Source organism: Vicia villosa, linkage group LG5, assembly GCF_029867415.1.
Source record: "Vicia villosa cultivar HV-30 ecotype Madison, WI linkage group LG5, Vvil1.0, whole genome shotgun sequence".
NCBI classification, from domain to species: domain Eukaryota; kingdom Viridiplantae; phylum Streptophyta; class Magnoliopsida; order Fabales; family Fabaceae; genus Vicia; species Vicia villosa.
In genome coordinates, this window is record NC_081184.1 from 64007380 (window position 1) to 64030422 (window position 23043).

The window sequence follows — 23043 nt, forward strand, 5'->3', positions numbered from 1 at the left end:
GGAGTCGGTTACGCGAGGGGAAGGTATTAGCACCCCTCGCGCCCATCGTACTCGATGGTATCCACCTATGTTTGTTTCTATCTAAAGGGTGTGTACTATGTCTACCTATATGCGAATGCATGCAAAAGAAATACGGGGAAAAGAAGGAATTATTTACAAGTGTGCTCGTTCAAGCCCCGCGACTTGATGCCTACGTATCCTTTTCAGGAATCAGAGCGCCGTAGTTCGGCTCAAGATTTTCTGTTTGTTTTTGTGTTTTTTAGTTGGGCGGAGTTAACGCTCGCGCTCTTGCATAAGGGATCGACCTAGGATGCAATAGAGCGGAGATAACAATGCCCTTAAGAAAGGAGAGATGAGAGAGACTTTGAGTGTTTCGAGGAAATCCCTTAAGCAAGGGAAACTCGAGTTACTCTTTGGTTGGTGTTTTAGAAGTTGGGAACTTACGCCTGAATGGGACCCTTAAGCAAGAGAGATCCAAGCACTCGAACATTCCCTTAAGCAAGGGATGTTTCAAGCTTCCATTCCCTTTTTAAGAATTTTCACTTTGATTATTAGTGTTTTAAGTATTTTCTTTGTATTTTTAAGGGGATTTTATTTTGATATTTATTAGATGTTTTAGTGTTGTAAAAAGAAAAAGAATGAAAAAGTGGGGGGACTAGCCTAATTTCTAAGCCTAGTATTATTATTGTAATTCTAATTCCTAATAAAATGGGGAAAAGGTTATTCTAAGCATTTCACAATATATTGAAAATATTCACAAAAATAAAAGGAACAACATCTTAAACTATTCACAAACAAATGCCTTTTATTCATGTTAGAAACTTTTTCAAGAATTAAACTAAAAAAACTACTCATTGTGTCACTGGCCTGGGTAGTGGGCCTTTTACCTCACAAAAACCCCCCACCTGCAAAACAAAGCAGAAAAAAATGTGGCCCCCACGGGGACCCATAATATAGTCCAGATGCATGATGTGCAAGCAGAAATAAACATGACATGCAAGCAGAAAATAAACATGCAAACATATATACAAAATATAGACATAAAAAACAAATAAACACCCAATAAAAGAAAACAAACAAAGGCTAGGATCGACTTGCTTAGGTAATCCCCAGCAGAGTCGCCAGCTGTCGCACGCTAGCGAAAAATGAACAGAGTCGCCACCAATATATTTATCCCATAAGGGAAAGGAATATCAGAAAACCTAACAAAGGAAGGAACAGAGTCTTGCGACCAGAGAATCTAGGTACGGGAGTCGGTTACGCGAGGGGAAGGTATTAGCACCCCTCGCGCCCATCGTACTCGATGGTATCCACCTATGTCTGTTTCTATCTAAAGGGTGTGTACTATGTCTACCTATATGCGAATGCATGCAAAAGAAATACGGGGAAAAGAAGGAATTATTTACAAGTGTGCTCGTTCAAGCCCCGCGACTTGATGCCTACGTATCCTTTTCAGGAATCAGAGCGCCGTAGTTCGGCTCAAGATTTTCTGTTTGTTTTTGTGTTTTTTAGTTGGGCGGAGTTAACGCTCGCGCTCTTGCATAAGGGATCGACCTAGGATGCAATAGAGCGGAGATAACAATGCCCTTAAGAAAGGAGAGATGAGAGAGACTTTGAGTGTTTCGAGGAAATCCCTTAAGCAAGGGAAACTCGAGTTACTCTTTGGTTGGTGTTTTTTAGAAGTTGGGAACTTACGCCTGAATGGGACCCTTAAGCAAGAGAGATCCAAGCACTCGAACATTCCCTTAAGCAAGGGATGTTTCAAGCTTCCATTCCCTTTTTAAGAATTTTCACTTTGATTATTAGTGTTTTAAGTATTTTCTTTGTATTTTTAAGGGGATTTTATTTTGATATTTATTAGATGTTTTAGTGTTGTAAAAAGAAAAATAATGAAAAAGTGGGGGGACTAGCCTAATTTCTAAGCCTAGTATTATTATTGTAATTCTAATTCCTAATAAAATGGGGAAAAGGTTATTCTAAGCATTTCACAATATATTGAAAATATTCACAAAAATAAAAGGAACAACATCTTAAACTATTCACAAACAAATGCATTTTATTCATGTTAGAAACTTTTTCAAGAATTAAACTAAAAAAACTACTCATTTTTATGGTTCAACAACCAATTAAAAATCAAAGAAAACACTAACTAAAAAATTCAATTAAAAGGAAATAATATTTCAAAAAAAAATTCTAATTGGATAGAAAACACTTTTGTTATTTTTATTTAAAAAAAATCAATTAACAAGCAAAAGAAAGGAAACAATTTTTATTATTTGTTTTTATTAACAGCAAGGGGTGCAAAAGCAATCAGTACCTGAACTAAAAAACAGCTAGAAATATGAAACTGGGCCTAATCCGGGGGTGTAGAAAGTGAGGGCGTGTGGCCCAATCCATTAGGCGTGAGGTGTGCTAGCAAAGTAAGGGTTATGGTTCCAAAAGTCTGAGATTGGGTCTAGAATGCAGGGCCCAACGAGGTACTCCCCAAGCCACTTTATTGCATTTTTTGTCATCACTTATTGTATCAGCAAGAATATTATATTTGATTTTATCATATTGTTAATAAAATGTGACATGGAAGAAATAACATGCATCTACGTATCAACTGGTCAACTTATTTTAAACTCTACAGGACAAAACTATGCTTGGACCAATTAAAACGCAGCAACACACTATCTAATCATATAGAAAATGCTAAGATCCGAATTAAATGGGGAAAGGACGCAACCAGAACATGCCACGTATGCGTCGGAGGGAGAAACAAAGAACGAAGTTCAGATGCCGGAGCTAGGGCTCCGGTCATCTTCCCCGGCCAACCTCCGTCGGAGTCAATCATGACCTTGCCCAGAAATACCTAAAATCGGTACCACCTCACTCGGATTTCAACGCTGAGTACGGATCTGGTCTTGGATTTTATAAATTCTTCTTCTATCTTTGAAACCGTGCCTATTTTACACACCCTAACATCAACTAAATTCACAAAAAACCACACTAAGCATAGAAATAGGTTCGTGTTCATTCATAGCAATCAAAAGCATGGATTATACGTGCAAATACAGATCAATCATTCAAAACGAAGCATGCACAGAGATGAATACAAATGCATCGACATATGAACCTGATTACGTAGCTAACATGCTGAGGAGGATTAAGAAACATACCTGATGCGAATCTCAAATCGAAGTATAAGCAAAAAGATCCTACGCTTGAATCTTGCGGTTGGAGGTGATGTTACTCCGTTGAATCTTGCTAAGAACCGAAAACCACTACACCGATGGTGGCCATGGAACCTGAATGAGGATGGTGATGACGTTCGAATCTGAGGAGCGAGATGATGATGGAGGTTTGCAGTAGTAGGGAGAAGATCTTGAGATGATGGATGGTGAAGATCGATAGAATGGATGAAGGTGGAGGGAAGAGATGGAGGTGGTGGTTGTTATGATAGTACTGTGGTGGTTAGGGTGGTTGTAGGTAGTTACAAGAGTTTGTTATGGTGGTTAGTGGTGGTTAGAGGTGGAGCAAGGGAGAAGAGAGATGAGAGAGGAAAGAATGGAGAGAGTGAAGCGTGATGATAGAGAGGGTTTGTGAAACTGGAATAGAGAGAATGAAGTGTGTGTAGTGAAGAGTGGAAGTGAATAATGATTGTTGCATGGACTTCTATTTATATTGCTAACCATTGGTTTGTGATTCACAATCCTTGAATGTGGGACTTGGCTTGTGTAGCTTGCAACACAACTTTTCCATTTTTTCAATGTGGGACTTGCAACACAACTTTTTTCCATTTTTCCAATGTGGGACTTTAGCTTGTGTTGTAGTGTTGCAATGGTTGTGTAGCTTTGTGAATAATTTTGCAACATGCATGGCTTCCTGCAAACTTCAATGGAGTAATGCTTGCATGGTAATTAATGGCATATAGAGATAATATGTTGAACAATTCATGCATAATGCCGCGGCAAATGCACTTTCTTTGACATGCCCAAAGCAACCACTTTATGCCTTCATATCTCATGCCATGGGGAACCAAATGATGCAATATTACTGTCATAGCAAAGAGGGCATAGGATAGAACAAGATTGGTGTTGAAAATATCTCGAGATGAGGCTTAGAAGTATGAGAAAGATAGCCTTGAACTCATGCGATTACCACTGCACACGCCCAGCAAGATGCTGTCCTATGCATATGCCCAGATTGTGACTCTGCGAGGGTGGTACTTTGAGCCTCTCTATCTCGATCAATACTTGTCCAAAATCAGTGATACTGGTCTCAACGGATAGAAGACATGGCAAGGAATAGTTTAGAACCAGGCTTGTTTAAGATAGTGACTTGTGGGGGAAGAAAGAGGCCTTGACATTTGACCCACCATGTGTTTGCTGCAACGCGTTGCGTGCCTAGAATTCTGTGCCTTGGCTGCCTGCAGAATTTGGTCAGGGTTGGGGCACCACTTTGAAGGCTTGTATCTCACTCAATTTTTGTCCAATTGTACCCATTCTTGTTTCAATGGATAGAGGAGATGGCAAGGAAACGAATGATACCAAGTTTGCATTCATAGCACTTCTGTAGAGCTCTAAAAATGGCCGGAGATTTGGCATGCCAGATGTTTGTGAAAATGTCGGGTCATGACCTGCCTTGTGACCTGGATTATGACTTGGCTTAAATGAGTTTTCGGAAACTTCACACCGCTTTAACTCTTCATACAAGCTTCAAATGAAAAAGTGTCCAACTACAAAGTTGTTCCACTCCATGAGAGGAACAACTTTGATGTTGGGAATTTTTCCAGAAAACGCCTTTTGCCACGTGTAATCTAGTGCTGAAGTGGACTGCTCACCAAGATTTTAAGGCATCAAAAATTTCTAAGTGTGGAAATTGTCTTTTTACTATTGTCATTCCCCAAAATTTGCCTTCCATATTCCATTCATAATGATTCAAAGTTCAAATCCAAAGCTTTGCTCCCTTAATGATTCAGGTAATCCACAGTCAGCTGATTTGACCTAAAAAAGTCAACCATGATCAAAGCACACTCAGAAATTCTTAATTTTAGGTCAACAGAAAGTGAATAAGAGTATAACCATCATTTGATCAAAGATTGATCATGATTCCATTAATAGAAACTCAGAGATGAACAAATACACAAAGGTTCAAATTAGGGTTTCTCAGGAGAAAGTCAACCCAACTTTGACTGGGCATAACTTTCACATGGAGAATCAGAAATTCCTCACTCAAAGCCTATTCTGAAGGAAATTTGAATCTCTACAACTTTGTCTCTCACAAGCCAAGGCCAGAAAGGCTTCATTTGAGAGATATAGTCCAATACATTATAGGTCCTCCACAAAGGTCAACAAAAACACCTTTTGAGTCGAAGCTCATAATTTGAGCATGGAAGCTTCAATTGAGTTGAAACTAAAAAGGTCATTTAGAGGACTCTTCGAGCTTTCTAAAAGTCCTAGAATGCGTTCATATGATTAAAATTGAAGGAGATACAAAGCTTAGAAGTTGGTCAAATTTTGGAGAAACGCATGAAGAAGGTATTGACTAAAGTTGAAAATTTTCCAAATGGGCCCATAATCCTTGTATCCAAACATGATCCTAATCTTGTTAGAAGAATCTTGGCCCAATCCCATGCCATTTTATTATTTATTTTATTTATATTGATTTAATTCATTTTTAAAGTCAATTTAATTTAAAATAAATATTAAAGAAAATCAAAGATTTGGTTAAGTCTATTATGTGATCAAGACATCAAGATTATATCAACATAATTAGATTCAAATTGGTGATTAAGGGAGATTGGAGAGAAAAGAATAAAATCAAACCAAAATTGGAAAGTTTGAATATTGATTTTCAATCAAGTATCAATTTCCTTAAAACATAGGTTTGGATCCAAATATGTTAACCTAATCCATCCTCTATAAAGAGGCAACAGTTCCAGAGGCGTGGGGGTTGGGATCTTGGCCTCCAAGAACAAATAAAACGAATTGAAAATTCAAAGAAAAAATGAAGTACGATTTCGTCATTACCGGGGGATTCAATTGGTTTTAATGGTTCTAACACGCTCCTGAACATTCTCTGAAGCGAATCCCGTCCTTACCAATGGTCAAAGCGTCATATATCATGGCCGGAACAATCACGGTTTGCTCGAAAACATTTTACGTTCGTTTTCTTAGGTTCACAGCGTATAAACACTATTTGATTTCATATTACTGATTGGTTTGACGTTTAGATCGTTTCTGGGCAGTTAAATCGTTGTTTTCATTCGTAAATCGTGATATGCCATTGCTAGGGGTTAGGGTTTCGTTTTGGGGCTTTTTGATACAGTGACGATCCGGTTGAATTGATGGTGCCATCGAAATCGCACGAACAAGACGAGTTTATCTGTGGTGTCGTTTTAATTTTTGCGGTTGCATGGAGAGTTTACAAATTAAAAGGTGTTATAAACCTAGTTTTTTATAACTAACATTTAAAGAGGCGCTGTAAAAGTATTTTCACAGGTTTTATTGGAGAAGATGAAGTGCTGGAGTGACGCTATTGGAGGGTTCAAAAATGGCGCGCATTTTTCCCAGCAAGCGCTACAGATTCTTAATGCTAACAAGTGAACGTGTAGAGATATCACAAAGCACGCTTGGCTGAGTTGGCAAGGCCGGAACGCGAGGTTAAGGTCCTGGGATCGATCCCTGGGTACCACAATAATTTTTACCAAATTGGCTACTCACGGATCCGGTACACATGCTCCGTGATAACATATCATGCGCCCCCAGTTTCCTTCCGTTGGATCATCATCTCATGTAGATCTAAAGGCCCTGAGCACAGAACTCCACGGTACTCCTCTATAGAGCAGTAGTACACGATCCCAGCCAGGTTTTAATTAATTATTTCCATATTGTGTAGAATTGTATTAATTTTAATTATTTTTGTTATGCATATGATTTAATTTCTGAATTAGATTGAAATAACATAAATTAGGATTAGGACTATAATTATATCCGATCATTCTCCCGATTATCTTCCTTGATTTTTCGAGTTAATTTATTTAATTATTTTGAATCATAAATCACAAGAACCCTATGTGACCAAAGCATTAGGGTTTGTCCAATCCCATTAGTTTTTTTAGCCAAAACAACAGGATTTAACTTATTATTCGTTTCGACTAAATTTATTGGTCGCGATGATTAATAATCGATTAATTTAATTAATCAAATCCTATAAATCAAATAAACTTATTTTGCTAAATGGTTTTAACCAAATCTATTGGTTACGATGATTAGCATTCCTTTATCAATTCGTTATTATTTGTAATCAAAGCTATTGATTATGAGGGATAACGATAAAAATTAAATAATTAAAACATATCAATTTGCTAACGGTGATAATCGAATCAATCGATTAGAATAATTAGCAATGCTTTTATTAATCTGTTGATTATGATGATCAAACCTATTGATCATCGCGATTAATAGTACAAATTAAAATCAGGGTTGTACGCCCAAAACATCTAAAAAAACACTAAACCACGACACTACGGATTTTTATCCTAGGCAATTCAAAATGCCTTTCAAATCACAACTTACAAAACTACGACAGGCCATTCAAAAAGCCTTCAAACCATTCAAACTCTAATTCTAAGGCGTACAACCTTGTGCCCGAACTACGTAGACTCTGATCCTCCCTAAGGAGGTACGTAGGCACTTGGCAACAAGGCGAGTCCCCCTCCCTAAAATCTCAATTTTTCCCCTATTCACTTCCTTAGCTATAAACCTTGCCATAAACCTTTATCTTTGAATGTTAGCCTTTAGGAAAGGGTTGAGGGTGCCTAACACCTTCCCTCGACCTGAATATAGTATCTTACTCTGATCTCTTAATTGCATAGGGTTTCCTATTCGCCCTTCAAAATAGGTGGCGACTCTAAAACATTTATTTTTAGGGCAGGTTGCTACAACTATTTCTTGCAACGTTTTGTCGAACTCCCGATTTTATCCGTTCTTCGACTTTTCTTGATTGATTTTCCACCAAAAGTCAATATTTGAATAATTTTCCCGATTTTGACCCAAAAGTCAACTGTTCCGATTTTTCCGACTATTGATGAAATTCCCGATTAAATCTCTTCCAATCAAATCCAGTCACAGAAACACCCCCACATGGTCAGCATGAGAAGTTTTCCACACATAGAAGCCATTCCCGATTAAATGTTGAACAGAAGGTCAACTGGTTGACTTTGGTCAAAGAAACCCTGATTTAAGGAACCAGATGATTTGCAAGCTTGCACTCTTCAATCAATGCCCTGATTTGAAGAAGAGAGACACCCCAATCCAGGAGGACTTCAATGAACATAGAGCCACATGATTATACCTCAGTTTTCTTATTCTCTGATCAAACTTCTTTGCAATGGAGCTTTTTCTTGCTAGCCTTTGAATAGTACCCATGGTATGGGTGCATGAATATGAGTTATGACCTAAGCGATGTATGTACATGAACCATAAGCCAGGTGAATAGGGTAGGACAAATTTGGGGTGTGATACTCAGCAATTGCATCAAATAAATCACAAACAATCGATTAAAAAATAGATAATTATTCGGGGCATTACATCATGCTCCTCATTGACAACATGCTCCTCATTGACATCATGCTCCTCATTGACATTGTCAACATTTTCTAACTTTTCATCTATATACTCAAGTTGCCCAATTGTGTGTTTAATATAAATGTCTATACCTAAGAGAACCGTATGAATATCATCTATTTCTAATGCTCCTGCATCACAAATCAATTGTTGCATCCCAAAAGTTTGGTCTCTGTAATAGACTTTCTCAAAATCCCTATAACCTAAACACTTAATTGCACCTGTCAGCTCAAAGTAACTTTATGTGTCAACAGCTATTTTCATCTCAACAACTTCCCGTCCTTCATACACCCTAAGATCACCATCAACAAATTCACCACTATGGTGAATTATGAGTACTACATACTCGTACATTTCACCTAGTCATTTCAAAACATGCGCAACCCTAATTACTCTAATTAAAAACATGCAAATAAACGATTTACAAGAAAACCCTAATGTATCATATGGAAAAACATGGATTTGACTGATTTAGCAAAAAAACCCTAATTACAAAAACTAAAATCATGTATAAACCCTAAATTATACCACAATCAGAACTGATACATATCATGAAGTTTCTAACAGGTTTGCAAATGCTTCAAGATTCGCCTTCAACGTTCGTCACTGCATGATGATGTTCGCTTCAATGTTCTTTTACTGCACAAGATCTTTCTTCATAAAAGATAGTTCTTCACTTCTAAATGAGGGTTTTGTTCACAAATGTTAAGGATATAACATTGAAATGCCACGTAAGACATCAACCATGCCACATATACACTCATTTGAACCCTCACTAACAAAGACAGACGGAAGGACAAATGTGCTCCATTTTTAAGACTTACGGGATTGACTTGAAATTTTTAAAAGTTAAGGGACTGGAATGGACCCCGAGGCAACGTTAAAGGACGAAAAAAGGTATTATTGTAACATTTTTAATCTTTTTCCTCTTTTTCAATCTCTCTTTAAAATCATTTCTTTTTCTCTAACATTTTTAGCCATAATGCTTTGAGAGCGGTCTTGAATTTAGTGATGAAAGTTTTCTAGGTGAATGCATTATTGTAAGTTTACCAAGAGTTCTTTTTCATCTTAGTTAAATCATTCTTCCTTAGGAAGTGGTATTTTTGGTTTAGAGCTAAACTTGTATAAAAGCTATTTGGAGGATTAGTATAAGTCTCTATTTGATTTGTGAGCTATTCTATTGAAGAAAAGCTCTCCTATTGGATTCATGAAATATAACTAGAGAAAAATATTCAAAACGGTTCTTGATCTCATCCCGGTTAAAAGATATATCAGTGTGACATTATCCTAGTGTAAAATCTTATTCGATTTCAGAGCTCAGCTTGTGTAAGAGCTAAGTATGTTTGAGATCAGCCCGTTAAAAAACAAGGTTTGGTTCATGGTCACCCCGTATAAAACCTGGGTTCAGTATAGACGATAGCCAACTCAAAAATCCAACTAGGTTTGAGATTTTCCTATGAAAAATTTGATTTTGCCTTAGAGACTAACCGCTCGAAGCTCTGTTCGTTGTTTGACGTGAAGATTAATCGCTTCATTCCTCTGTTCGCTGTTTGGTTAGAATTTAACCTGAAATTTCATTTTCCTTGTATAAGGGGGTTCGTGGGTTTAGCCTTCTAAAAGCTCTCAAACATTATTGGAAACTCTCAAGATCAATTCTTGGAGAGAGGAATAAGTCACTTCTTTAAGATCGAACCTCTATAAATCTCTAATGTTATCTCTCTTCCCTTAACCTTTACTTTGCGCCAATTTTTTTCCTTATTTTCTACTGCATATCTAAATTGTTTTTGGAAAAAAATTTCAAACTCTGATTTAGAAAAAAATTGGTTTAAATTGTCATTTTTCAAACTTCCACAATCCACCCCTCCATATTGTATGGAGTCACATGTTCAATAAGTGGCATCGAGCCTAACTTCTATTCAAACGTCGATATAAAATTTTTGGGAAAAAGAACTACTCATAAATCCAAACTTCCATGATCTATTGCAACGAAGTTATTAGGAGAAACCACAAACCTAAACATGGACGAGTGACACTCTCCTCTGACCCGAAGAATTAGATCCAACCTCCACCTACTATTGAGACAATCTATCTCCCTCTACATAATGACGAACCTCCAACACTAGTGATAGGAAACTTAAATCCACACCAAGAGAGGGGAAATAACATGCCTCATTTTTTCACTCTTGTAGACCATACGATAAATGTTGAAACAAGCATCATGTTGAAAGACATGATCATGGCTATCAATATATAGTCTGAAACCTTGGTGTTTCAAAATGAACAACTCTGAGGAATTGAGATTCTAGGTCCAATCACTTCATACCGCCCAAAATTCACAATGATGTAGTTTCAAATCAAAATGACTCCTCCTCCAGACACTTAGAGACCTCGAGGTCAATATAGAAAAGGAATTCTCCATCAGAATCAAAATGAGAAGGCATCCGATAAGACATCAAGTCAACAGCCACACACGTACCTTATGATGTGATGTTCCAAAAGAGACAAAGACATATTTTCTTAAATGCTTTCAACCATATAATCAAGAAGTACTCCCATCAAGAGGGAACTTTGGAACCCATTAGTCAGCAATGGTGTACGACAGTGCCGGATCATTGGCTCGAGTTTGGTTTGGCTGCACGAGACAGTCGGTTGTGTAGGGGCAGTAATCGGGTGATGGATGTTGGTCGGTGTGGCAGTCTTGACGTGTCCCAGGCTTGGTAGGTTCTATTCTCGTATTTGTTGGATGATGGGTCATGTTTTGGACTTATTTTAGATATGTTGGATTTTACACTTAAGAAATACGTATCTCTATCACTTTTGTTAGCTAAGACATGAAGACATATTGAAGATGTGGTAAATGTAGAGGCAAGGGTGAAATTTCCTTAGAGTTCTTGATATTTGGCAAACCTTTAAATGTATCTAAGAGGACTAAAAAATACTGCTAAAAACTTTGTGTTTGTGTTATTCATATATAGAGAGTTTAAGAGATTGATAAACACTTTTGTAGAAAATATGTTTTATTCTTGGAAACTTGGATGATTATTTTTTAACTTATTTGTAATATCTTATAACAACTTTTGTAAGTATAGTGAATCAAAGAGTTGCTCTATCCCCTAGAATAGATCAATTTGATCGAACTGCATAAATAAATTCTCTATATAAGTACTCGTCTTTTGTCTTCCTCTTTCTTGTTATGGATTTGCTTGCAATATTTAGCATGCTAGTTTGTTACTGTAGGCCATTTGATTTGGTTGCCTTTTTTCTTTTTCTCAAATATCATTATTCTTAACGAAATTAATAATATTTTTAGATTTTCAACGAAAAAGTTTTGATATGGTCGAGCCTCTTAATTTCACAACACAATTTCTATACAAGCGTGCTTAAATACAAAAATTGAAACTATAATCATAATTTAAGATAAAAAAGGAACAAACATACAAGCATGCATACACTTAAGATCAACGACGAGTTAATTTACCAATGATATTATAGAAATATCTTGATCGATCCAAGTCAAAAGGTCCCTATGAAGTGACAACACTAGTTTTGAAATTCACAAAAGAGATATAGATGACGAGCACCCGTTGTATTGTTCTTCCTCAACCTCAATTTCCTCATGCCTTATTGCTTTGGATGGGGAGAAGAAGCAATATGCAATATATCCTGAATACTAGGGGACTAGAACTTATATATTGTGATGACCATCCTATTATACTAAAATATATATTACTCCCTCCGTCCCATAATATATGTCATAGTTGGTCATTTCACACAGATTAAGAAAATGTAATAAATGAAATAGAGATAATAGTGTTTTTACAAAACTATCCCTGTTTATTATTGGTGTATTTGAATGATCATAAATGTAAAGTGAGAGAATAATAAATTAAGAGTATTAATTAGAGGGCATAATTGGAAGATAAAAATTAAAATTGCATTGGAAACTTAAAGCGACACTTATTTTGGGACAAATAATTTTTTCAAATGCGACACTTATTTTGGGACGGAGGGAGTACACTATATAAAATATGGATCCTCTAGCTCTACTCCACAATATGAAATGGGAAAGTAATCCTGACTGAATGTGTTATCATAAACAAAAGGTTCAGTCCAAAAATTGTTGGTGAATCCATTCCATGTTTCCCAAGAAGCAACATCATTTTCTATTCTATACAAGTCCATGTTTGATTCCACATGACTAGATGAAATTGAAGGGGAACTGGCTTTAGTAGCAGTGTAAGACATTGAATATGAACTTTCCAAACTTTTTGTCTTTTCAATCTCTTGAGTAATCTTGCTCTCATTGCTCCTTGTGAATTTCTTTAGGTGGCTGTGCCAGAAATTCTTGATCTCGTTGTCTGATCTTTCTGGTAAACTTTCAGCTATAAGAGACCATCTGTAATAAATTGTATTTAAGATTAAAATTTTAAATTGTAACTGATTAATAATATCAATTTTATTTTACAAAATTAGATGATGAGTTTTTGATTCATCCTAATAAATTGATCAATTTACTCTAGTTTTTAAACATATGATCAGTTACAATTTTCTTCCTCTTTTAATATTTTTCATCATATTAGACGGTAATTACAATGTGAATTAAAATCATGTGTATGATCATCGCATTAGTAATAAAATCGGACAATTTCATTTATGTTTGTTCAATTATTTTTATCAAAAATCAAATACTTAGAATCCAAAACTAAAATTTATATTTTACGAGATCAAAAATTTCAATGATAATAAATATAGTTGAGATACTTCACCCACTTTAATAAAAAAAAAAATTAGTATCTTATAGGAAATGACATTTATCAAAGTGATATCTTTAAAAATATAAATCTATAAACTATAAATTGAAAATATAGCTCGTCAAATAGAACATAGTTAGATTTTTTACTCCATCGTTTTCTCATGCTTTGAATTTTTATATCTATTATGATATAAACAAAAACAGTGTCTAAATAACTGTTGCATCTAGACTCAATTGTAATCTAGATGCATTAACTTTTTTTTTATGTAATTTTTTTTTATTACAATTTTAAAGCTTAGACTCGTTCTACAATTGACCAAGTTTAATATGAAGTAACAAAAATCATACCTATTCCCATGCTTTTTATGCAACTCCATGATCATTTGTTCCTCGTTCTGTGTATAGCTCCCTCGTTTTAGATTTGGGCGCAGGTAATTCAGCCAACGCAACCGACAACTCTTTCCACATCTGGCTAAACCTGTTACCGACAAGAGAAACTAATTACAATAAATTAATAAAAAATCATGATTAATTAATACAAACGGATAATATTTTCTAATAAATATCCTCTGTAGTTGACTAATACTAAATTAATTACAAAATTTATACCTGCAACTTTGGGAAGTTGACGCCAATTAGCATGACCATGTCTCTGAACGTGAGCAATAAGCATTTGATCCTCTTCTTCGCTCCATGCACCTTTCTTTGTTCCATTTTCATCAAAATAAGGAGCTCTTACCATTTTTGTAGGACTTATTTATTTATTTTTTCAGACCAAATTTATATGAATGAGTTCAAACAAAAGAAAAAAGAGATCTCAGTATTTATAGTGTGATATGCTAGGATGCCAGTATATAATCATGACTTTACTTTATAAAGTATTTTAAAAAGTAGTAAAATGCACCCACACTCATATTTTATAATATTGTTGGTACCTTATACAGTGATGATTTTTTGTTCTTTCACACATAAAGTAATAAAAATAAGTGCAGTGTCCAAACATAGACATTCATATTCTGTAGCTTCAATAGTTTATTATTATGGTGTGTTTCGGGGTGAGAAGGGCAAGGAATAAAGAAAGAAAGTGTCAATATCTTGAAAGCTAAATTTATTATGAAATATGAAAGGAAAAATTCTTTTTCTGACTGTCACTCATTTCTGGGAAATTCTATCATGTGTTGAATTTGATGTTAATGAGAGAAATTGACGCAGCCAGAAACTCAAAAGAAATAGTAAGTGTTAAACTTAAAATAAAATATAAATTTATAAACAACATATTTGTTAAATAAACTGGAATTCACGAGAAAGAAAAAAACTCTAAACTCTATTATAAAAAATAATAATACTGATAATCATGTAAATAGTCTTTAAATACATAAAACAAAGAAATCATAATAGACTTTTAATCTAAAACATAAATAAAATAAAATAAAGTCTTTAAATATATAAAACAAAGAAATTCTAATAGACTTTTAATCTAAAACATAAATAAAATAAAATAAAGTCTTTAAATACATAAAACAAAGAAATCCTAATAGACTTTTAATCTAAAACATAAATAAAATAAAATAAACTCTAAGTAATACATTGAAAATTGCAGAAAATATTAAAATGTTATTTTTGGGCTTGAAACAAATTTGGATGTCTTAAAAAAATCTTCCAACATCAGTTTCCTCCATCTTTGAAGAACTTGACCCCGAGTTTTCTTCTTGATAAAGAGTCTCATCTGCATCATTGAAAGTAGGGTTAAATACGTTTTTAGTCCCTATAAATATGTGACCCTGCATTTTTAGTCCCTATAAAATTTTCCTTCAATGAATGGTCCTTATAAAATTATTATGCACCTAGTTTCAGTCCCTACTGTCAAACCGATGTACATTTTAGAATGATTATTTTGCAGACATATTCGTAATGTTTTAAAAAGTTCCTAGAAAAAAAGAAAATTCAAAATTTAATTTCTAAGTTGAGATTTTCATTACTTTTATCATTATTTTTTGAAATTTGAAAAATTCATATTTAATTCTTCTTGTTTTAAAAAATTCTAAAACTTGGTAAATAAATATTTTACAGTATTCTAAACATATATAAAAAAAATTATTAAAAAAATTAAAAATTAAAGGGTAATTAAACAGTTTTTAAAATTTTAGAAAACAGCAGGGACTGAAATTGCATGCATGAAAATTTTAGAAGGACCATTCATTGAAGAAAAATTTTATAGGGACTAAAAATGCAAGGTCGCATATTTATAGGGACTAAAAACATATTTAACCCTTGAAAGTATTTGATATATTCCTGAAGTTCGATAGAGCTACCACATAAGCATTATATCATGGATATTTATGGTCACTCTAGACGGGCGATACTTGCGTGGATGCAGCTTGATGTAAGTGCCAACTAAAAATCTCTCCTTATGCAGAAACACCATCACATTGTCTCCTATATTAAAATATTTAACTTTTTAACGTTTATCTTGCATATGAGGCAAATTGTTTAATAGCTCATATGTTGTCAATTCCTTGAAATTATCTAGGATCCATAACACTTCTTCTAGAATTATTGTTTCCTCCTTTACAACACTCCTCAACCTTAAACTAACCATTTTACATAAAAAATCAGTTTCTTTAACAACCTCATCAAGCTCTTTTTCACTTTGTGTCATCACCATAAACCTAGACTTATTTTCTCTTGGATTCTTATCAAAGTGTGCAAAACAAGAACCATGGCAATTTTATATGTATCCCATGTAAACATCATTACTTTATCTCGTCCTCGATAAGTGATATCATTATCAAATTGCCAAGGCCTACCAAGTAAAATATGATAAACATCCATATCAAGAACATCACAGAGTAACTCTTCTCTGTAATAATTTCTGATGAAGATAAGAACTCTACAAGCTAGTGTTACCCGAACATGGGAGTCCTTGCTTACACAACCGATGTTGTATGTTTTCTCATGGGGTTCTTTGGACAACTTCAAATAATCTATCAATTTCTGTGACACCATATTTTTCGTGCTGCCACTATCCACAATCAGTTTATACAACTTGTTCTTGATAGAATAGTGTGTTTTAAACAAATTCTTGTAATACTAATAAAGTTCTCTGCAACACAGTTTTCTCTCATCAGATTTTTCCTCTACAAACTCAACCCCTACATATTCATCATTCTCTTACCTTTCTTCCACAACAACAGTGTAACACCCCTTTCTAAACCCCGCGACAATTAATAAGTTTATTCAGAGTACATGAAAATAAGGGTGCCACAATTCAAAGAGTAATTAAACATCGTCCAGTTATGTCATGCATTCACTGAGGCATTCATCATCAATTAAAAACATTCCATGTTAACACAGCGGAAATCAAATCATATTGATTAAGTTTAACATCTATAAAACTTATCCTTCAAAACATCAAAACATAACCATAGTTATAAACCATAAACTCTAAACATTGCGTCCCCAGTGTTACAAATATCAGAGCATGACACCTGACGCTAACTAAATAACTGACTCATGATCTAATCCTCACCAAGTCGAACAGCCGCTATCCTAAATCTGAAAATGACAACATGTAACGGCGAGTCTCATCATAATTAACAAATGTTATAAGGCTATAAAGCAATAACATATCATAGCTGCATCGTTCACCCAATTGTTTCATAAGCAGACATTCAAACAAGTTTTATCATCACCAAACAATCAACTAACACATCATTAATAATTACAACACTGGAATACATCCAATCATGTTATAAAAGTATGCATATGTATGAATTGACACTATGCATGTTGTACCAACATCATCAAATGGTGATAACCCATGACCGATCCAACATCATCAAGATACCGCCCTGCCAGCACAAATTCCACACAATGGGAATCATGCCCTTTACTGATCCAACACATCATCACGGATACTGAAGGATAGAAAAACACTTAGAAAGGGGGGGGGGTTTGAATAAGTGTAGCTTTAAAAACTTGACAGATAAAAATAAATTGCACAGTTATTTTTATCCTGGTTCATTGTTAACTAAACTACTCCAGTCGACCCCGCAGAGATGATTTACCTCAACTGAGGATTTAATCCACTAATCGCACGGATTACAATGGTTCTCCACTTAGTCAGCAACTAAGTCTTCCAGAGTCTTCTGATCACACACTGATCACTCCAGGAACAACTGCTTAGATACCCTCTAAGACTTTCTAGAGTATTCTGATCCACACGATCACTCTAGTTACAACCTGCTTAGATACCCTCTAAGACTTCCTAGAGTATTCTGATCCACACGATCACTCTAGTTCCTTACAACTTAATGTAATCAATTCTAAGAGTATTACAATTGCTTCTTAAAAGCTATAATCACAAACTGTGATATTTCTCTTAACGTTTAAGCTTAATCTCACTAATATATTACAACAGCAATGTAGTGAGCTTTGATGAAGATGAAGATTCTGAGCTTTGAATAGAACAGAGTTTCAGCAAGTTAATATGAGTTGTTTTGTTCAAAATCGTTAACCTTGCTTCTCATCAGAACTTCATATTTATAGGCGTTGGAGAAGATGACCGTTGAGTGCATTTAATGCTTTGCGTGTTCCGTACAGCATCGCATTTAATATTATACGCTTTTGTCAACTACCTCGAGCCTTGTTCACGCTGTGTCTACTGACGTTGCCTTTAATAGCCTTTAACGTTCCTTTTGTCAGTCAGCGTAGCTTGCCACTTGTACTTCCTTCTGATCTGATGTTTGTGAATACAACGTTTGAATATCATCAGAGTCAAACAGCTTGGTGCAAAGCATCTTCTGATCTTCTGACCTTGAAGTGCTTCTGAGCGTGATACCATCAGAACTTCAGTGCTTCTGATCTCATGTTCTTCTGATGCTTCCATAGACCCATGTTCTGATTCTGCTTCGACCATCTTCTGATGTCTTGCCAGACCATGTTCTGATGTTGCATGCTGAACCCTTGAGACAAAGCTTCTGAGCGCTGAATTATGCATACTCTTTATATATTTCCTGAAAAGGAAATTGCATTGGATTAGAGTACCATATTATCTTAAGCAAAATTCATATTATTGTTATCATCAAAACTAAGATAATTGATCAGAACAAATCTTGTTCTAACAATCTCCCCCTTTTTGATGATGACAAAAACATATATAAATGATATGAATTTGCGATCAGAAAGAGCAGACGGCAAAAGACAAATTACACAGCTATAGCATAAGCATATGAATATGTCTCCCCCTGAGATTAACAATCTCCCCCTGAGATAAATAATCTCCCCCTGAAATAAATACTCGAAGAACTTTAATAAAAGACTTCCCTGATTATTTCGGTAGAGACGATCACATAAGCTTCTGTCTTCAGAGAATTCATAGCTTCTGACTTCTACTTCCATTGGACAGCTTCAGAACTAGAATTTCTTTAGATCCCTAGAACACTCACAGCTTCTGATTCCTGCTTCCATCTAGGACAGCTTCAGAACTTGAATTTCTTTGATCTTCAGAACATTCACATCTTCTGATTTCTGCTTCCAATTAGGACAGCTTCAGAACTTGAATTTCTTTGATCTTCAGAACATTCACAGCTTCTTATTTCTGCTTCCATTTAGGACAGCTTCAGAACTTGAGTTTTCTGGATCTTTAGAACATTCACAGCTTCTGATTTCTGCTTCCCTCGGATAGCTTCAGAGCTTTGAATTTCTACCAGCATCACTTCATGCTAGATTTGTATCAGAACATTGTTGAATGTACTAGAGCATCATCAGAGCATCTCTACATCCTGAAATGTTACAGAACAAAAACTAAACGACAAAAGTCAGCATGAACGAGTCAGAACATAAAATGTATATTAGAACACATGATATGTATCAGAGCCATATAGGCTAAAATAATGTATCAGAACAAATTGAATTTTGTCAGAGCAAATAGACAAATATGGATCAAATTCTATTATCAGTGCTTCTGATTCATTCTTCTTTCTTGCTTCTGATTTCTGAAGCTTGACAGCACTCAGCTTGCTTCAGTTTCCATGAGCTTATTCTTTTTACAGAATAACACTTCTTATGGTTTTGCTTCTTGTGTTTGCTTTGAAGATTCTCTTCACTTCTTTATACCTGCAAAACACTTAAACCATATAGAACTTGCAGTTCTTGTTAGTAAATGTGTGGGAGCTTTACCCAGCAACTGATAGATTAATCAAATCATTTATCATTTATCTTCTCCCCCTTTTTGTCATAACATCAAAAAGCATAAGAGATTCAGATGCAAAGCAAGAGACAAAAGGAAAGAAACACAAATAACTTTTCATTGATTTCAACAAGAAAGATTACAAAAGAGGAATGCAGGAAAACAGATGCAACAAGGAAAGAAAACTACACAGACCAAAGGACTAAGATCCTAGCCTACGCAAAATCCGCGCCAGAACATCATGAATCCCGTCAGTGCTTGTAGCTTGCCTTGCCATGAAGGAGCGAAACTCAGCATTGGCTACTTCTTGCGCGTCCAAACGAGAAGCCAACATAGCTTGATTCTGATGAAGAGCTTCCAAGGTCTCCATCAGAGCTGAGGTTTCACCAGAAGAAGAGGCACCTGAATTTCTGCCAAAAGGGACAGCAATCTCAGCAGGGTGATCTTCTGGGAGATCTTCAGCTTGTGCATCTTTCATTTCCTCATCTGAGTCTGACTCAGAAGTAGCCTTAGCATATTCTGGTTCAGGCAGCTCAGAAGTTCCAACTTCCAACGCTTGAAGAATAGCTGCTAGGTTTGTTGGAGGAGTAGGACCAGCAACTTCAGCAGGATAAACCACTACTGGAAAGACCATGTGAGGTGCTTTTTCAGAAGGGTTCATTCTGAACCAGTTAAACAGCCACTGAAAATCTCCAGTCAGCACAGGAAACCATGGTTTCCACACCACGATGTCTCTGCAGAGATTTTCTTCTTCCAACTCATCTGTAGGTATCTTCTTCTCAAGAACACTTCTGTTCCTGATGAGATGGTGATAGCTACTTTCACCAACTTCCAACCGAAGACCACGAATACCAGGAGCTTCAGACATGATCCTTCTCTGAGTGTCTGTAGCCCTAACCAGAAAATCCTGACGAAAGGTATCCCAAAGGTTGCTTGTAGCATACTCATCCAGATGGTTAAGGTGAGCAGCACCCAGAATCTCCAGCCAGCCATTTACATCAGAATGTAAAAGCTCCAGAAATGATTGAGTGGTAGGGGTTGGAGGGTTGACAGTAAACCTGGAGTCGGGAAAAACAACACTATAGGGATTAGGTGTTCTGGTGGGAAAAGGGTGTGAGAGAGATGAAGAAATATCTGATGGATGGGTTGAAGGAGAGGATATATCAGATGGTGAAGAAGGTGGTTCCGAGAGGATGAATGAGGAGGAAGAGGTGGTGGAGGTCTGTGAAGAGGGAGGTGATTGAGGGGTACCGTCAAGGGGTTGATACACACGTCTAGAGTAATTTCCAGACATCATAGCTTCAAACGGGTTCACTTTGAGAGGGTCATAGGTGATCCTTACTCTTTTTGGTTTGGTTTCTGGTTCAGCAGTTGCCTTTCTCTTTTGTTTCCGATCATTATCTTGATTCCCAGAGTTTGACGATGGATTCATGATGAAGTTTCAGATATTGGAAACTGCTAGGGTTTATGATATGAATGCAAAGAGAGAGAACGAAAAAGAAACTGAATGCAAAGTGAGAGAAATATAAGAGGGAAAAGAAACGTTTGAAGAATATAAAAAGAAAACTGAAAGAGAGTAAATGATGAAAAGCATTTAATGTTACGTGACGTGAGGAGAGATAATAATGACAAAAGACGTGATTTGCACAGTTACCTAAGTAGACGTCCCCTCAACTGCACGCACGCTTGTCCAGGAATAGTGAACACGTGTTTACCATCTGGATAGCCAGTTACAGCTGTTTTGCTTTTGAAGAGATTCTGAATCAACTTAGACAATGAAACGTTAGTAATAACTGAATCACAATTTCTAATTGATTTCAATCAGAACTTCTTAAAAAAGATTTCATTTCAGAAGATACCCATACATAAGAACTTCTCATCTTCTCATTCTGGGCTTGTTTCTGAAGACCCATTTTGTACCGATTATATTGAATCCATCTGGTCTAGGAACAAGATCCCAAACATCATTCCTTGTAAACTGATTCAGTTCTTCTTGCATAGCAATTATCCAGTCTGGATCTTCTAGAGCATGATCAACAGAAGTTGGCTCGATCAAAGATACAAGACCTAATTGACAGTCTGCATTGTTCTTAAGGAATGCTCTTGTTCTGATTGGATCATCCTTCTTTCCAAGAATGACATCTTCTGAATGACCAGAGATGAGTCTGGATGATCTTCTGACAGATGGTTCTTCAGAAATGCTTAGATTCTCCAGAGAAGCTGATACTTGATCTTCAGATTCTTTGCTTCTGAGAAACTCTGCTTCTGATGCGTTGCTTCTTGGCTCAACAACTTCTGATATATCAATATCACAATCTGCAAAATTATCAAACTGCTTTGGTTTTTCAGAACCAAGCTTATCATCAAACCTGATATTGATTGATTCTTCCACGATCAATGTTTCAGTATTGTATACTCTGTAGCCTTTTGAGCGTTCAGAATATCCAAGAAGGAAACATTTTTGTGCTTTGGAATCAAACTTACCAAGATGATCTTTAGTGTTCAGAATAAAGCATACACATCCAAAAGGATGGAAATATGAAATGTTGGGCTTTTTATTCTTCCACAATTCATAAGGAGTCTTATTTAGAATAGGTCTGATAGAGATTCTATTCTGAATATAGCATGCAGTGTTTATTGCTTCTGCCTAGAAATGCTTAGCCATATTGGTTTCATTGATCATGGTTCTGGCCATTTCTTGCAGAGTCCTATTCTTTCGTTCTACAACTCCATTTTGCTGTGGAGTTCTAGGACAAGAGAAATCATGGGCAATACCATTTTCTTTGAAGAATTCTTCAAAGGATCTGTTCTCAAATTCACCACCATGATCACTTCTGACCTTTATGATTTTACACTCTTTTTCAGATTGAATCTGAATGCAGAAATCAAAGAACACTGAATGAGACTCATCCTTGTGTTTCAAGAATTTTACCCACGTCCAGCGGCTATAATCATCTACGATGACTAATCCATATTTCTTCCCTCTGACAGATGCTGTTTTGACTGGGCCAAACAGATCAATGTGCAAGAGTTCTAATGGCCTTGAGGTAGAAACAACATTCTTGGACTTGAATGCAGGTTTGGAGAACTTGCCCTTCTGACATGCTTCACAAAGAGCATCTGATTTGAATTTCAGATTAGGGAGTCCTCTGACAAGATCCAGTTTGTTAATCTGAGAAATCTTTCTCAAACTAGCATGACCTAATCTTCTGTGCCAGACCCACTGCTCTTCAGAAACAGACATAAGACAAGTCACCTTCTGACTCATAAGCTCTTGCAGATCTGTCTTATAAATGTTGTTCTTCCTCTTGCCTGTAAATAGGATTGAGCCATCCTTCTGATTTACAGCCTTGCAAGACTTTTGATTAAAGATTATATCATAACCATTGTCACTCAATTGACTGATAGATAAGAGGTTATGTGTTAATCCTTCTACAAGAAGTACATTAGAAATGGAAGGAGAGTTACCAGACTTTATAGTTCCAGAG

The 23043-nt window shown here is 35.8% G+C and overlaps 1 protein-coding gene across 1 annotated transcript; it reads right to left on the reverse strand.

The window, feature by feature from the left end:
- Positions 1-12606: 12606 nt before the first annotated feature.
- Positions 12607-14107, reverse strand: LOC131606684 (transcription factor MYB4-like). The gene is made up of 3 exons (XM_058878850.1): positions 13975-14107; positions 13714-13843; positions 12607-13008 (listed from the first exon to the last, which is right to left on the reverse strand). Exons 1-3 carry the CDS (start codon positions 14105-14107, stop codon positions 12630-12632), a joined length of 642 nt encoding a protein of 213 aa, XP_058734833.1. The 3' UTR covers positions 12607-12629.
- Between the last annotated feature and the right edge of the window lie 8936 nt (positions 14108-23043).

What these genes read in the sequence shown, in the direction of transcription:
- LOC131606684 (XM_058878850.1), bottom strand. Translation starts at nt 14,107, where the DNA reads ATGGTAAGAGCTCCTTATTTTGATGAAAATGGAACAAAGAAAGGTGCA. An exon ending in TCAACTTCCCAAAGTTGCAG is followed by an intron (nt 13,844 to 13,974) that starts GTATAAATTTTG and finishes TGTCGGTAACAG; the next exon opens with GTTTAGCCAGATGTGGAAAG. An exon ending in CATAAAAAGCATGGGAATAG is followed by an intron (nt 13,009 to 13,713) that starts GTATGATTTTTG and finishes AATTTATTACAG; the next exon opens with ATGGTCTCTTATAGCTGAAA.